This window comes from Oryctolagus cuniculus, chromosome 15, assembly GCF_964237555.1.
Source record: "Oryctolagus cuniculus chromosome 15, mOryCun1.1, whole genome shotgun sequence".
In the NCBI taxonomy this organism is placed as follows: domain Eukaryota; kingdom Metazoa; phylum Chordata; class Mammalia; order Lagomorpha; family Leporidae; genus Oryctolagus; species Oryctolagus cuniculus.
The window spans coordinates 20016053-20033673 of NC_091446.1; the positions used below are offsets into that span (position 1 = coordinate 20016053).

General features: G+C 44.0%; 1 protein-coding gene across 2 annotated transcripts in view; it reads right to left on the reverse strand.

The window, feature by feature from the left end:
• MXI1 (MAX interactor 1, dimerization protein) overlaps positions 1 to 17621 on the reverse strand; it is a 91626-nt gene that overhangs the window by 56900 nt on the left and 17105 nt on the right. Inside the window, exons 1-2 of one of the 2 annotated variants that reach the window (XM_051823585.2) lie at positions 17332 to 17613; positions 16347 to 16479 (exon numbers count right to left, since the gene is read on the reverse strand). In XM_051823585.2, coding sequence (XP_051679545.1) covers positions 16347 to 16479; positions 17332 to 17404 — 206 coding nt within the window. In that variant the 5' untranslated portion in view covers positions 17405 to 17613. Of the gene's footprint in view, positions 1 to 16346; positions 16480 to 17331; positions 17614 to 17621 lie in introns of those variants that run through there. The other variant, XM_070057234.1, reaches the window with a different exon arrangement.

A 17621-nucleotide genomic window follows, 5' to 3' on the forward strand; every position in this document is an offset into this window, starting at 1 on the left:
CAAGAAAAGATGGAAGCCGCTTGATCATTTGCTCAGCTGTGCAAGGTTTAGGAACATGACAAACGGAAAGATGCTTAATTATATGTACACAGAGAAAATAACAAGCCAAACAGTACTGGGAATGTATGAGAAAATGAACAAATCACACACTAGGACACTCAGAAACAACCCATTTGCTTCTCCGAGCTTATGTGTCTAACGAAGCCCTTCCAGCAACGTGCCACCAAAATACTCAATTATGATAGATTTCCTGTAAGGCTGAGCTATTCGGAAGAATCCATCTGGTTAGCCCACTTTTCTTCTCCAAATAAAATGCACCTCTGAGAGCAAACACTAAAGAACTGTCTTCCTTTCAGCTACTACTTTGAATGCCTAAAAATTCCAAAGACAAAGACATTTCTATCACTGTATCACTGAATCACAGATAATCTTTTTCACAAATAACCTACCTTTGAGAGAGACATCCTAATGGATTCCTTAGTTGAATGGAGCCATTATCTCAACGTCATCTGTGACTCTTCACTGACTACAACACAGCTCTAACAAAAACTTTCAATTCTTTAGGGTGTAGTCTGGAGGCAATGAAATGAAGCAGAGATTGAAGTTCACAAAACTGTACAGCGTGACTCAATAGTAGTGCTGGGACTGGCGCTGCGGCACAGTGGGTTAAAGCCCCGGCCTGCAGCGTCGGCATCCCACGTAGGCACTGGTTCAAGACCTGGCTGCTCCACTTCCCATCCAGCCCTCTGCAATGGCCTGGGAAAGCAGTGAAAGATGGCCCAAACACTTGGGGGAGACCCGGAGGAAGATCCTGGCTCCTGGCTTTGGATCAGCGCAGCTCTGGCTGTTGCAGCCATGTGGGAAGTGAGCCAGTGGATGGAAGACCTCTCTCTTTCTGCCTCTGCTCTGTAATCTGACACTCAACTAAATAAATAAATCTTAAAAAAAAAAAAAAACAAAAAAAAAAACAATAAAAATGTAAAGCAATAGTACTCTATTCATACATTTTAACACAAACAAATGTGGGGTTTTTTTTTTTTTCTATTTTAACATTCCTGAAGCAAAGATGCATCTCAGGGGCCGGTGCTATGGCACAGCGGGTTAAAACCCTGGCCTGCAGCACCAGCATGAGTCCTGGCTGCTCCTCTTCCGATCCAGCTCTCTGCTATGGCCTGAGAAAGCAGCAGAAAATGGCCCAAATCTTTGGGCCCCTTCACCCATGTTGGAGACCCAGAGGAAGCTCCTGGCTCCTGGCTTCGGATCGGCTCAGCTCTGGCCATTGTGGCCATTTGGGGAGTGAACCAGCAGATGGAAGACCTCTCTCTCTGTGTTCCTACCTCTCTCTGTAAGTCTGTCTTTCAAATAAATAAAGTTAAATATTAAAAAAAAAAAAATAGTGCCACCATGAAGGGAAAGGAAAAGCCTGTATTCCTAGAATTAACACTATCTTCTAGCCAAAGAAAAGATCTCCATCTTCCTTGAATTAATGAGCCTACCTCTAATTTGTTAAAATTTTTGTGTTAGTGTTTAATCCCAAGAGTCAACTAGATGTTGCTCTATGAAGCTACAAGAATATCTTGTAATTGGTATCCTAAAGTTTGTAATTTATACACAAATGCACATACACACACACTCTCAAAGGACAATAAAATAGAAAATTTCAGCTATGGGGGTCTGTGAAATATATTTTTATACTTCACAGGCTAATAGAGAAAATCTACATGAATTGGTAGAATAGTAAAACTTCTACTTATATTATTGTTCCAAAATGGTACTTTTCCACATCTGTTTCCATTAAAAGGTACATCTTCTTTTCAAGATCTACTGAATACAGTAAAACTTGAATATTACTTTTAGGTAAAAAATGTCTCATAATAAATCGCTTCTTCCTTAATGACAAACATATAACCACCACAAGAATTAAGCCCACAAAAAGCAAGTGTCTAAAAATGATGGCCAAGAATAATTACAATCAATAACTTTTTTCCTTAAAATTTAGCTATCAAAGCTGAACATATGCATATGTTATGACTCAGCATTTTCACTTATAGGCATATACCAAACTACATATATTTGTTCACCAAAAGACACAGAAAAGAATGTTCATATAGCTCTCTTCATACTATCTAAAAACTGGGAACTCAAACATCTACCAATAGTAGAATGGATGAATTATGAAAAATTCATGTAACACTATACAGCAATGAAAATGAAAAAAAACTATAATAACACAGATTAATCACAATTAATAATGTTGAATTTAAGACAAGACAAAGAAAAATGTATACTGCATAACACCATTTATATAAAGTTCAAAACTGGCAACGTACATATCTGGTATAAAATGTCATAATAGTGGTTACCTCAGTGAGGTTAGAAAGATTTGGGACAGTGGTTTCACTTTTGTGAGTATTCATTGAGCAGTAGAAAAGATCTGGACATTTTTCTGTATGTGTATTTTAATAGGCAGGGAAAAATGGCTATAATGGTCAGGGCTGGGCCAGAGAGAAGTCAGCAGCCAGGAGCTTCATCTGGGTCTCACACATGGGTACAGGGGCCCAAGGACTTGGACCATCTTCAGCTGCTTTCCCAGGCACATTAGCAGGAAGCTGGATTGGAAGTAGAGCATCCAGGACTTGAACCTGCTACCCACACAGGATGCAAGCACCACAGTTAACACACTCACCACAACACTGGCACCCCAAAAGCTGACTTCAAAAAATCAGTAAAATTGACTTTTAGGACAGTAGAAGATGGCCCAACTCCTTGGGCCCCTGCACCCATGTGGGAGACGTGGAAGAAGCTCCTGGCTCCGGATATGTGGAACTCCGGCTGTTGCAGCCATCTGGGGAGTAAACCAGTGGATGGAAGACCTCTCTCTCTGTCTCTCTGCCTCTGCCTCTCTGTAACTCTGCCTTTCAAATAAAATGAAATAAAATAAAATCTCTTTTAAAAAGAGAATGTGTATCACTACAGATTCAACAACATTAAAATGAGAGAATATTATAAGTAATTTTATGCCAATATTATTTAAAATTATGCCAATATTATTTAAATTTGATCATTTATATATGAAAATATTTCTTGGAAGATACAAATTGTCAAAACTGATTAAAGAGGAAACAGAAACCCTAAATACTTCTGTATCTATTAAAATTTGAATTCATAATAAAAATAACCTTTCCACAAAGAAAATTCCAGGTCCAAAGACTTTATCAGTAAATTTTACTGAGCATTTAGGTGATAAGTAAACTAATCCTACATAAAGCCTTTCAAAAATATAGCAGGCCGGCGCCGCGGCTCACTAGGCTAATCCTCCACCTTGCGGCGCCGGCACACCGGGTTCTAGTCCCAGTCGGGGCGCCGGATTCTGTCCCGGTTGCCCCTCTTCCAGGCCAGCTCTCTGCTGTGGCCAGGGAGTGCAGTGGAGGATGGCCCAAGTGCTTGGGCTCTGCACCCCATGGGAGACCAGGAGAAGCACCTGGCTCCTGCCATCAGATCAGTGCGGTGCGCCGGCTGCAGCGCGCCGACCGCGGCGGCCATTGGAGGGTGAACCAATGGCAAAGAAAGACCGTTCTCTCTGTCTCTCTCTCTCACTGTCCACTCTGCCTGTCAAAAATAAATAAATAACTAAACAATAAAAAAATAGCAAAAAAGAACACTTTACAATTCATTTTATGAGGCCATAATGATACCAAAGCCTAACAAAGAAATTACACAGAAAGCAAACAAAAAAGCAAAGAAATATGTATGGTTATCTCCCTATTAACATAGAAAAAATTCTTAACATTGGTAAACTGAGCCAACAACATATAGAAAGCATTATTATTTTATAATAACTTGGTTTTGTGCCCAGTTCCTGGAATAGAGCTTCTAAAACCTTGAAATTTCCCAACTAGCATGAGTATCTTCATTATTCATAGTGTGTTCTTGGACCACATCTGAATTTATGCGAAGGAAACGCAGAAGAGGCTGGTGATGCTGGAAAGACCAACCCTGTGCTCAGAGTGTTGGGGCTTTCAGTCACTGGTATCAGCCTACCATCCAGGCAGAAGTGAGGTGCTGGGGACTGAGTTGAACCACATGGCCACTGATTCTATCATGCCTACCTAATGACATTCTAAGAAAAACTAGAACCTGAGGCTTGTGTGAGTTTCCTGGTTGATGAGTACCCTGATGTGCTGGAGGATAATGCATCCTGATTCCATGGGGAGAAGGCACAGAAGCTCCATGTCACCCTAAGTGTTTCTTTATTCAGCTGGTCCTGATTGTACCATTTATAATAAAACTTTAAAGTACAGTACTTTCCCAAGTTTATGAGGAGTTCTCACAAATTATAAAACTTGAGGGAGCTATGGGACCCCTCAATTTGTAGCCAATTTGTCAGAAGTGAGAATAGCTAGGGATGCCTAAGCTTGTGGCTGGCATTGGTAGTGAGGCAGACATGCATCCTTAAATTTGTGAAGTCTGTGCTAACTCTCAGTGGTTAGCTTCAGTATTCCAACATTACCAAATACAGCATGACCAGGTAGGGCTCATTCTGGGAATGCAAGGTTGGTAGAAGATTCAAAAATCATTTAATACAATCTTCCATATTAAAAGGGAGAAAAACCCCATATTCTCAATCTCAAAAGATACACTTGATAAAAACTCTTAATAGGGCAGTCATTCGGCACAACAGCTAAGAGGCCACCTGGGAGGCCTGCATCCTCTACCACAGCGCCTGGATTTGGGTCCCGGCACCACTCCCAATTCCAGCTTCCTGCTGATGTGCATCATGGGAGGCAGTGGTGACAGCTTGACTACAGGTCCTTGTCCACAATGTGGCAGACCCTGAGTGATTTCCTGACTCCTGGCTTTGGCCTGCCCCAGTTCCAGCTGTCACAGGCATTTGGGAAGTGAACCAGCAGATAGGAGATCTCGATTTTTCTCTCTCTCAGCCTTTCAAATTAATTTAATTAATTTTTTTTTTTTTTTTTTTTGGACAGGCAGAGTGGACAGTGAGAGAGAGAGACAGAGAGAAAGGTCTTCCTTTGCCGTTGGTTCACCCTCCAATGGCCGCCGCTGCAGCCGGCGCACCGCGCTGATCCTGGCAGGAGCCAGGAGCCAGGTGCTTTTCCTGGTCTCCCATGGGGTGCAGGGCCCAAGCACCTGGGCCATCCTCCACTGCACTCCCTGGCCACAGCAGAGAGCTGGCCTGGAAGAGGGGCAACCGGGACAGAATCCGGCGCCCCAACCGGGACTAGAACCCGGTGTGCCGGCGCCGCAAGAATTTAATTAATTTTTAAAAATGCTCTTAGTGGCTGGTGCGGCGGCTCACTAAGCTAATCCTCCACCTGCGGTGCCGGCACCCCAGGTTCTAGTCCCGGTTGGGGCACCCGATTCTGTCCCGGTTGTTCCTCTTCCAGTCCAGCTCTCTGCTGTGGCCCAGGAAGGCAGTGGAGGATGGCCCAAGTGCTTGGGCTCTGCACCCGCATGGGAGACCAGAAGGAAGCACCTGGCTCCTGGCTTCGGATAGGTAGAGTGTGCCAGCTGTAGCAGTCATTTTGGGGGGTGAACCAACAGAAGGAAGACCTTTCTCTCTGTCTCTATCTAACTTTGTCAAATAAAAAAAAAAATTCAACTGCCATTTACAGTAGTATCAAATACTTAAGGTTATGTTAAAATTACAAAATACTATAGTCAACTGACTTTTTACAAAAGTATGCAGAAAGTATAGTATTTTCTTTTTTTTAAGAGGAAAGATTTATTGTCAGTGGGAAAAGCCCAATGGGTGGGGGGAAAAGGTGTGGGAATGAGAGAGGAGGAGAGCCTAAGAGAGATCAAGAGTCTGTGTTTGGGAACAGGTCCTTTTAAACATTTGCGGGGGGCGGGGGTGGAGGTAAGTAGGAGTAGTGAATTCCATTAGGGTGGGGGTGGAGATGACACCGTGGTTAGACCATGGAGCTTAGGACCAAAGCCTACTGTGCAATGTGGTGATGGGGTGCCAGAGCCTAAGATGGCATCTGAGGCACAGATGGTGCCACAGATAAGACTGCACCATTTTACTAACATTCCCCCTTTTTGTTTTTTATAAATCAAGTGCTGTATGGGATTACATTGGCCCAAAAGTCCAGGAGGGTGGAAGGGGCGATGGTCTGTCTTCTATAGCTGCTTCCTGCTGACCTGGGGCAGCAAGTCTCAAGCCACTGTCTCCTGGGTGGGGAGCCGAGTATATCCCTGTAGCAGCATTTGGTTGACCGCCTGGTTGGTGAAGGTTTTGGTTCAGAAAGTATAGTATTTTCAACAAATGGTACAGGGACTAATGTCTACTTGGCAAAAAAATTAACTTCAACCCTAACCTCCCTCTTTTACAAAAATCAATTCTCAATAAATTTCAGATCTAACTATAAAACCTAATATTATAAAACTACAGGAATTTTAGAGAAAAACTCTGATACTGAAGCATGCAGATTTCTTCTTCAAAAGACACTTAAGAAAAGGACAAAGCCAAACCACCAAGCAGAATGTATTTGGAAAAGACATACAGAATTGTATCCAGAATGTACAAAGAACTCTTACAACTCAATAAAAATTAGACAAAGACTTTAACAGATTTCACCAAAGAAGACATATCAATAGCACATAAGCACATATAAGAATGCTCAAGATGAATAATCATAAGGAAAACATAAATTGTAACACAGTAAGACATCATGACAAAGTCACAAGACTGGTTAAAATTAAAAAGGCTGACAATACCAAGTGCTATCCCAGATGTGGAACTACTGCAAATTTTGTAATACTTAAACTTTGAAAATAGGAAGCTTCTTTATAAATACACACTTAATACATACAAGAGCCAGCAATCCCACTTAAGAGAAATGAAAATGTATGTCCACAAAAAAGCCAATTCATGAAGGTTCATAACATCTGTTCAAGCTAAAAACCATAAGCAACCTAAATGTCTATAAGCTGATGAATGGGTAAATAAATTGTGAGAGGTCCATAAAATAGAGTACTACTGAGCAACAAAAAGGAATGAACTGCTGATACATGGAATACCATGAATCTCAGATATTATGCTAAATGAAAGAAGTCAGACATAAATGCAATATATGCTACATGATTTCATTTATACGAAATTTCGGAAATGGTAAAACTGCACTAAGACATCAGAGGTTGCCAGAGACCAGAGGCAGAAAGTAGAAACTGACTGTCTAGAGCCATGAAGTAATACTTTGAGGTTAATGGAAACAGTTTATGTCATAATTGGCTTTGGTGGTTGTGTGATTTTGGTAGGATAGCTGAATCTCCCTGAGGCAGTGGAGGTGCCATGTTACCAACTGGCTATGCTCCCTATTCCTCACCCCGTATCTGTGTATTACAAGTTTTAAACAAATCATTATTTAATACGTATTCCCTCATCCTACCTTTAGTTCTTAGCATTTGTCACATGTTCAAGACTTTGTTAGGCAACGTAGACCACCGTGTAACCTTCACTGCAATCCAGTTTGGGGACACTTCTATCACTCATGTTCCTCATGTACACTGGCAGTCTCAATCTCCTTCCAACCACAGGCCACCAGTGAATGATCTGCTGTCTCTACAGTTTTGCCTTTTTCTATAAATTTCCTATAATGGAATCTTATAGTATATACTCTTATGTTTCTGGTACCATTCATTTCACATTTTTTTTAAAAGATTTATTTATTTGAAAGAGTTACAGAGAGGGGAGGCAGAGAGAGAGAGAGGTCTTCCATCTGATAGTTCACTCTCCAATTGACTGCAATGGCCAGCGCTGAGCCTATCTGAAGCCAGCAGCCAGGTGCTTCCTCTGGGTCTTCCACAGTCCTGACTGCTCTACTTCCGATCCAGCTCTCTGCTATGGCCTGGGAAAGCAGTGGAGGATGGCCCAGGTGCTTGGGCCCCTGCACCCGCGTGGGAGACTTGGAGGAAGCTCCTGGCTTTGGATAGGCACAGTTACGGCCACTGAGGCCAACTGGGAAGTTAGCCAGAGGATGGAAGACCTCTCTGTCTCTCTCTCTCTGTCTGTCTCTCATCTCTCTGTGTAACTCTTTCAGGTAAATGGATAAACCTTTAAAAAATAAATAAATAAATCTTTTAAAAAATAGCAAGGCAAACTTATTACACTTTTATGCTCTAGTCTTTTTCATTATACAAAAGATTCTTTACAGTTTCTCAGCAAAAACAATCCTAAATTGTCCTTAACTAATCAAAATCAGAATTATGGAAAATTGGTTGCTTTATCAAAATAGATGACTTGGGGCCAGTGTTGTGGCACAGCGGGTTAAGGTGCTCCCTGAAACACTGGCATTCCATATGGGCACAAGTTCAAGTCCCAGCTGCTTCACTTCCAAACCAGTTTACTGCTAGTATGCTTGGTAAAGCAGAAGACAGCCCATGTATTTGGGCCCCAGCACCCACGTGGGAGACCCCGAGGAAGCTCCTGGCCCTGGCCATTGGAGCCATTTGGGGAATGAATCAGTGGGTGAAAGCTCTCTCGCTCGCTCTCTCTTTCTCTGCCTCTACTTCTCTCTCTGTAACTCTGCCTTTCAAATAAATGAATAAATCTTTTTTTAAAAAGTTTAAAAAATATGACTCACTGGTAACTGAAATTACATTATTCTATTAACTTGGAAATGTCCCTATCAAATGGTTTCAAAGCTCTGGTCATTTAGCCTTCAGTATCAGTGTTACATAGTGTTATCAAAAGACTATCAAGGCCGGCACCGCGGCTCAATAGGCTAATCCTCCACCTTGCGGCACTGGCACACCGGGTTCTAGTCCCGGTCGGGGCGCTGGATTCTGTCCCGGTTGCCCCTCTTCCAGGCCAGCTCTCTGCTGTGGCCAGGGAATGCAGTGGAGGATGGCCCAAGTGCTTGGGCCCTGCACCCCATGAGAGACCAGGATAAGCACCTGGCTCCTGCCATCGGATCAGCGTGGTGCGCCGGCCACAGCGCGCCAGCTGCAGCGGCCATTGGAGGGTGAACCAACAGCAAAAGGAAGACCTTTCTCTCTGTCTCTCTCTCACTATCCACTCTGCCTGTCAAAAAAAAAAAAAAAAAAAAAAGGCAATCAAAAATATTTCCTGTAATGAACAAGGCAAGGAAATTAAACACCACACAGAAACCCTTTTACCCAGTGTCATAAAACTAAATATAAAGAAAATCCAGGGACAGGCTGTGGCGCAGCAGCTTAGGCCACCACTTAGGAAGCCAGCATCCAGTATCAAACTGCCAGGAGTCCTGGCTACTTTGCTTCCGATCCAAATCCCTGTTAATGTGCCTGGGATCAGCAGATGATGGCTAGAGAACTGGAGTTACTGCCACCAACACGGGAGACTCAGATGAAATTCTTGTCTCCTGGCTTCAGCCTGGCCCAGCCCCGGCCACTGGGGCCATCTGTGGAGTGAACCAGCAGACGGAAAATCTGTCCAACTCTCTCTCACTCCTTCTCTCCCTGTTACTCTGCTTATCAAATAAATAAAATAAAACCTGAAAAAAGAAATTAATCAAAAGAAAAGCATATATGAATTATAGCATTCCGATAACCTATAGTAAATTTTGCCTATAAACAATTTACTCTCTGTACTTTACATGGGACACAAATAAAGATGGCCCTGTTTATAGCATCTTACTGCCTTGTACTATATACCATTTCATTATATGTAAATGTCATCTATTTGAAATAAATCATGAGCCCCTCTCTGGGAGGGAAGCAAGTATAGCAACAGTTCTATGGAAGTTCAATTAATTTGGCTGCTAATTACTTTCAGGACAGTTGTCTAAGTGCCTAGTGAAAATGGAAGCAAACTGCAGAGTTAAAAAAGAGCAGTGGTAAAAAGGCATTAAAAGCCGACCACACAGCTCAACACTTGACAGAGTAGAAAAGGAGAGCATCAACACCACAAAATTTCAGGCTATGGTCACTAAATCTTAGATTTTAAGTAAATTATTAATGAAAACTGTTTGGTGATTCCAGAGAAACAAATTCCAGGGATTTGTCTTATCTTCTAGTTCTACCTGTGAGTTACTTAGCTCTTGAGTTCAGTTTCCTCATTAAAAAAAAAGAGAGAGAGAGAGAGAATGTCGTAGCATAGTAGGCTAAGCCTCCACTTGTGGCACTGGCATCCCATATGGACACCGGTTCAAGTCCCGGCTGCTCTACTTCCGATCCAGACCTCTGCTAATGCACCGGGGAAAGCAGCACAAGATGACCAAGTCCTTGGACCCCTGCATCCTCATGGCAGACCAGGAAGAAGCTCCTCACTCCTGGCTTCAGGTCAGCACAGCTCCAGCTGTTACAGCCATCTGGGGAGTGAACCAACTGATAGAAGACCTTTGTCTCTCCCTTTCTCTGTCTGTAATTCTACCTTTCAAATAAATAATTTGTTTTTTAAAAAATGGGGAAAATAATTTCACTTCACAAAACTGTTCTGAAATCCAAGTGAGACCCAAAGTATTATTAAAGATGGGATCTATCCTTTGACACAACAGTTCTCATTCTTCATTTTTCACCCAAGGATCTAGTTGGACAAATACAAACGTATGTGTACAATGATGCTCACAGCAACCCTGCCTAGAAAGACAAATCCTTTGAAAATAACTTAAATGTCATCAATGGATGACTGTCTTAATAAATTATGGAACACACATGAAACGGTATCATGTAGTGACTAGAAATAAATTCAGATACTTAAATATGAGCATAGAAAAGGGCTCAGGAAAAGTGAAAACAAGATTATAAAACCTTCAATTCAAAGAAGCCTTCTGTCACGCATCAAACTTGATCAGGTCCTCTGTTACACACCACCTAGGATCCTCTCGTTTTCCTACAAGAAGTTCATGTCATTTTGAAGAAATGTATTTATATGTTTATTTGATAACATGTGCTTTCTTTCCTAGGAGGTAAGCTTCATGAGGGAGGAGAAAATACATGTAGATACACACACACACAAGAAAAAAGTCTGCCAGTGTTTTTAAACATAGGAAACCAAAATTTAAAAAAATTAAAACATAACAACAAAATGCATGCTTAAATCACATCAGCACTACATATCAATCAAAGTAGGATCTAGAAATATATTTTATAAAACCACACCACCAAATATTTGATTAGATTAATGTCCAGAGAACTATCCTCACAGAAGAAATGACAAAAAAACCATGCTACATCAAAAAGGAGGCAATGCTGTTTCATCTGAAAGGAGAGATCTAGAAGAGAAAGCTTTAATTCAACAGTCTTGTCTGGTTAAAATGATGCATATACTGCTTAAAATTCAGGCTAGTACTAAAAAAAAAAAAAAACTCACCACCTATAGCTAAAGGCTTAAGCAAATCACTTACCATCTCCTGGCCCCATGTGCTTTAATCATAAAATGAGTGACAGATAACATCTCACATGCATAGGCAGAGAACTCTATCAATGAAACCTGAACTCTCTTTCTACTCTTGTCATCTTCCACATCATATATTCAATATTTTGGCCAAAAGGCCTCTCATCAAATGGGATAAAAAAGTTGTCCTACTGACTTACAAGACATGATCATGCATAGTCTCCTTCAAACAATACTTCCACAGAGGAATATAAGCTTAAGAAACCCAGCAGAACCAAACATATGCTGCAATGAAGCATTTAATGGAAAGCCTGAGTTTCAGTGTGAGGCATATAAATAATTTTTTGACAATTATTCATTTAACTCAGTTTTGTAGAAGACAGAATATCACAGAAAGATACCTCAAAGGATTCTGTTAATCACTCAAGATATAAAAACACTGAAAAACAATACTGGCACTAAAACCACTAAGAGTTTAAGTACTACTAATTCCCATTTTTGTCTTGAAACTTTAGAAGTTTTACATTAGACAAAGACCCAGAAACTGTTTATTATTTTTTATTTATTAAAAGATTTATTTATTTGATAGTTACAAAGAGAGAAGAGAGACAGAGAGACTTTCCATCCATTTTTTCACTCCCCAAATGGCCTCAATGATGGGTCTTGGCCAGGCCTAAGCCTGAAGCTTCTTCCAGGTCTCCCATGAGGGTACAGGGGCCCAGGGTCTTGGGCCATCTTCCACTGCTTTCTGAGGCACATTAGTAGGGAGCTGGATCGAAGTGGGGCAGCTGGGATACGAACCAGGACCCAAATGGGATGCTGTTGCTACAGGCTACAGCTCAACTTACTATGCCACAGCGCCAGCCCCCAAAACTCTTTTTTAATACAGAAAATTTGAAAAATACAGTAGAAAGAAACTTCACAAAAATAAGGCTTCCTTCAATTCTTCTATGAATAGGTCCAAATTTAAGGATGAAAATAGAAGATATTACATGTCAAATAAAAAATCCTCTACAACAATCCTAGAGAAAAAATTCACTGCTATCTCACCCCTCCAAAAAAATGTGAAACCCATAGAGAAGCCAAAAAGGACATAAAGCTGAAAATATAAAACCACAATCCTTCCCCCCAAAATAAGACTAGGGGCAGGCATGTGGCTTAGCAGGTAAGATGCTGCCTGGGATATCTGTACCCATCTGGAGAATGATCAGCAAATGGGAGATCTCTGTGTATCTTTCTGCCTCTCAACGAAATTAAATAAATAAAAAATTTTAATGAGATGGAAACATTTCTTTACAGTTTAATAAAAGTTAAAGCCTTGTGAGTATCAGGAAACAATTTTTGCTTTTTAATGCCTTCAGTCTTAATGGGTGGAACTGAAATACTGCTGTTATAAGATTCTTTAGTATCCATAAGACAGAACAAATTTTACATCAACATGAAATTTAAGCATAAATTGGTTACTTAAAACAATTAGTATGTATGTGTCACAGCCTCACACCAATATTTACTGCCAATATTTGACAGACTTCTGGTTATTTTGTTTTTAAAGGTTTATTTATTTATTTGAAAAGCAGTGTTACAACAAGAGACAGAGAAATCCTTCATTTGCTGGTTCACTCTCCAAATGGCCGCAACAGTCAGGACTGGGCCAGGCTGAAGCCAGAAGCCAGGCTTTTCATCCAGGTCTCTCATGTGGGCAGCAGGGGCCCAAGGACTAGGACCATCTTCCACTGGTTTCCCAGGCGCATTAGCAGGGAGCTGGATCAGAAGTGGAGCATACTGGACTCAAATCAGTGCTCATATGAGATGCCAGCACTGCAAGCAGTAGCCTAACCCCACTGGATCACAACACCAGCCTAGAACATACTAGTCTGAATATCATTTTATTTGCATGACAGGATGATATTGAGTATTCTTTAAAGTTAAATGCCGAGGGCCAGCATTGTGGCATAACAGGTTAAGCTGCCACCTGTGATGCTGGCATCCCATAAGTGTGCACTCACATGGGAGACCCGGATGAAGCTTCTGGCTCCTGGCTTCAGCTTGGCCCTGCTCCAGCCATTGCAGCCATTTGGATAGTGAACCAGCAGATGAAAGATATCTCTCTATCTTTCCCTTTCTCTGTAACTCTGCCTTTCAAATACAAAATAATAATATTAATTAAATGTAGAGATAGGCGTTTGGGTATAGTGGTTAAGACACTGCTTGGGATAGCCACATCCCATATCAGAGTACCTGGGTTTAGAGTCTTGGCTGTACTCCCAAATCTGCTTCCTGCTAATGCACACCATGGGAAGCAGCAAGTGATGGCTCAAGTACTTGGGTTCCTACTACCTATGTGGCAGACCTGGAATGAGTTCCCAGGTCCTGGCTCTGTCTTGGCCCTATTCATTTGTTGTGGGCATCTGAGAAGTGAACCAGCAGATGGGAGATCTCTCAGTCTCTGTTCCCCTACCTTTCAAATAAAAAATTATTAATTTTTAAAATTAAATGAAATATTCTATAGTCAAGTACACTTTTTTAATATTCTTCCAACTTTTCAGTCTAATGCGGTACTCTGCAAAAAAACATTCTGTTTCCATTTAAGACAGTGTATCTGAAGTGTGAAAACCTTCCATTCCTTAAGAAACACCTACTCTACACAGGGCACCATGATAGGTACTAGAAATAAATGTTCAAGCAGAACAGACTCAATACTGGGGCCAACACTGTGGCACAGTGGGTCAAGCCACTGCTTGCATCCCCAGCATCCTATATCAGACTGCCAATTCAAGTCCTATATCGGACGGCCAATTCAAGCCCTAAGGGCTCCACTCCTGATCCAGCTTCCTGCTAAGGTGCCTGAGAAAGTAGCAGGTGCTTGGGTTCTTACCACCCACGTAGAGAACACGATGAAGTTCCTGGCTCCTGGCTTAGCCCAGACCAGTCCTGGCTGTTGTGTCTACTTTGGTAGTCAACCAGCAGATGGAAGACCTCTCAGTTTCTCTCTTTCTTCCTTTGAAATAATTTTTTTTTTCTTTTAAAGAGAGACAATCCCTGTCCTCATGGAATTTTCAGCCCAATGAATGGAACACAAATTTAAGAAACAATCAGATAACTATATTTTTATAAGTTCGACAAATACTATGAAGGAAAAGTAGGGGTGCAGGAAGTATGTGAAGACCTGACCCACTATGGGTAAGTTACAATTAAGCTGAAAGAAGAGTGTTATTAGATAAAGCTAACTTGACATATGGGGAAGAGAAATTATTTCCAGTGGGAAACAGAGTATGTGCAAAGACCTTGAAGTAGAAGGAAATGTGATACACTGAAGGAATCCAAAGGTCAGCCAATATTATGCATGAGAATGTGATTGCAGGGATACCACATAGGAGCAGTTATTACAGGTGTCCAGGTGAGAGATGATGGTAACTGACAACCAGGGGATAATAATAAAGGTAGAAGAAAATAAGGCAGATTCAAAAGATATTTAGGAAGAAATCAGTGGTACACTGAAGCCATTGCTCATTTAGTTTTAAAAATGATAGACCTTTGTATTTTTCAGTTGTAAGATAAAACGGGTAAAGAAGTTGAGAATCTGAGCTTATCTTGATGTTCCCCGAAGAACAGATAGCTATTATACCTATGTTCTCTAATAGCAGTAACATCTTAGCAAGGGTGATTTTAGAGGTGTGCCAGAAGGCTATGACCAAGACACAGTAAAATCAAGCATGCATTTAAAAAATAATTATATATTATAGGTCCCACCTCCCAACCGTCAGTTAGAAGGATCACAAGTGATAGAATTACTAGTATTTGCAAGGTACATATTTGTAATATCACTTTTTTTTTCCTCCATTGTACTTCAGCAAAAATAAGATTTCCAAGACTTAGGGAAAAGGGGGAATAGGTATTTATAATACCATGGGTCAACTCTCAGTACAAAAATGTAAATAAAGTTGAAAAATTACAAAAGTCTTAACAAAGAAAAGAAGCCAAAATAGAAAACATGCAGCTCTAAAGACAAATGAAAGAGCAAACTGCGAATCCCGGCCTTCACCTTGGTGTCGGAAGGACGGGACGATCAGCCTCACCGGCTGGCTCAACGACAGGAGCCCCCGATTTCCTGCATCGAGAGCACCTGCCCTGCTACCTCCCCGAAAGCTCCCCTGTCCCCCAGGCTTCAGGGGACGTTAGCTAGCCAAGGTCTGTTCAGCCCTCTTCAGAATGAATCTATTAAATCCCTAGACAGAGTGTAGAGAATCAGGATAAAGGTTCCATTAATGTTCTCTTATCAATGGGAAAGGCAGCAGCTGCTGATGTTTTAAGAAAGATCTTTTGAAAACTTCGTACGAGACGAATCCTTGGAATTCACTGGCCCCCTGTAACAAAGACACTGGAAAGATAGCTAGACACTACCACAAGTTTTCAAAAATGGAAGCCAACTACGTCTAAGTGGGGGTATACAAGCATATCCTACAGAAACCGTTCTGCTTACAGGATGGGATCTTCTCCCTTTATTTCTGCCTTAAGAGCCCCAACCTACAAGTTCTTACCCTTACATAGAAGGCGAAACTTATACAGGGTGGTCTTCCCTTCCTCTTTAAACAACAGATAAACCGTGCCCCGTAACTTCCTACTCTACCTACATGTCTTCTTTCCATTAACAAAACTTTTGATTCGGCCTTGTATCCTGCCAGACAGGTCTGATTTTTAAAAATTCCCCTTGGATCAACCTACACTTGGAAAGAGCAAAGCAAGCCCACCCAAGGTTACTTTAACATGTGGCTGCGTGCAGGGACACTGGCTGCCAAGTCCTCTCAGACCCCCCCATCAACAATCCCCCCAAGAACTCCTCCTGCTGCCCTTCCAGCCGCTACTCCTTCCCTGGCACGCAAGGCCAGGGTATGCACTCTAGGCGGTCTCAGCCAGCCCCTCGGGGCTCCAGGATCCGCATGGAAGGCGAGACTTCCACCAGGAGGCCCCTCCCGCCAGTTTGCCACCCCAAACCTCGCCAGCTGGCTACCTGTTGGCAGTGCTGGTGTTGCTGCTCCCACTGCTGTGTTTCTGTGCCCGGCTCAACCTCCGTGGGGGCTTGGAGTGCTGCAGCCGGGGGCTCGGCATGGAGGGGAACGATGAGGCGTAGCCATGTTCACACTCTACAGAGAGCAAGGGGGGAGAAAGGTGTAAGCGGAATCCAGACACGCCATCCTCCACGGACCCGTGAAGTCGGGGGTGCCTGCAGAAGTCAAGTCAAAAGAAGAAACTCCCAGTGCCCGCCCGGCCCCCGCACCAGACCCCGCGCCTGCAAGGTGGCCTCACGCCCCCTCGCCAGAACTCCTCTCCGCACGCCTCCCTGCCTCCTCACGGCCACCCCGGAGGCGGAGCTCACCACTGCCACCCGCGCGTGCACCTGGCCCGAAACCTCTCGCCGTTCCGAGAACGCGCCTGCAAGCCCCACGGGGTCCGTGCGCTTCGCACCTCGCCAGCACGCTCCCTGCCGACAGCGCGGCCGCCCTCTCCCGCGTCTCCGCGTCTCCACCGCCGAGAAGCCCCCGGCCCCGCGGCCGCTCCGCACCCACCCCCGCTGCCCCCGGCTCGCAGCCCCGGCCTCCCGGACCCCGCGGTCCCCCGGCCCTCCGCCTGCAGCCCAGGCGTCCGCCTCCGCCCCCCTCACCACCCTGCCACCAAACGGTCTCACGCACCTCCCCTCGGGGCAACCCCGCACACGGCGCCTCCTCCCTCGCGTGCACCTCCCCTCACGCGTGCAAGTCGCCTCACACGCGCACCTCCACACACACGCGTGCAACTCGCCTCACGTGCGCACCTCCCCACACAGGCACACACCCCCCCGCGAGCGCGTGCACCGTCCCTCACACGCGCGTGCACCTCCACACACGCACACGCACACGCACCTCCCCTCGCATGCGCGCCCTCCCTCACCCGCCGCACCACACTCCGCGCGCGGGGCAGGAGGGCGCGGGCTCAGGCGGCGGCGCCCCAGCCGTTACCTCGCTCCCGGCGCTCCAAAAACTCGGCCGCCTCCAGCAAGCGCTGCACGTTGATCATCCGCACCCGCTCCATGGGCACCGCGGGTGGCCACCGGGGCCTCTCCACTCCGCCTTCCCCGGCCAACAGGAGGCGCCGCAGGTGGCTACAGTCCCGCGCCGCCCTCGGACATGTGCGGCGGGCCGGCCGGCCAGCCCGGCCGCGGCTCGGCGCGCTCTCCGCCGCCCCCGGCGCCCCCACCGCCCCCGCCGCGCCGCGCCGCGCCGCGCCGCGCCCGCCGGCAGCCCGCGCG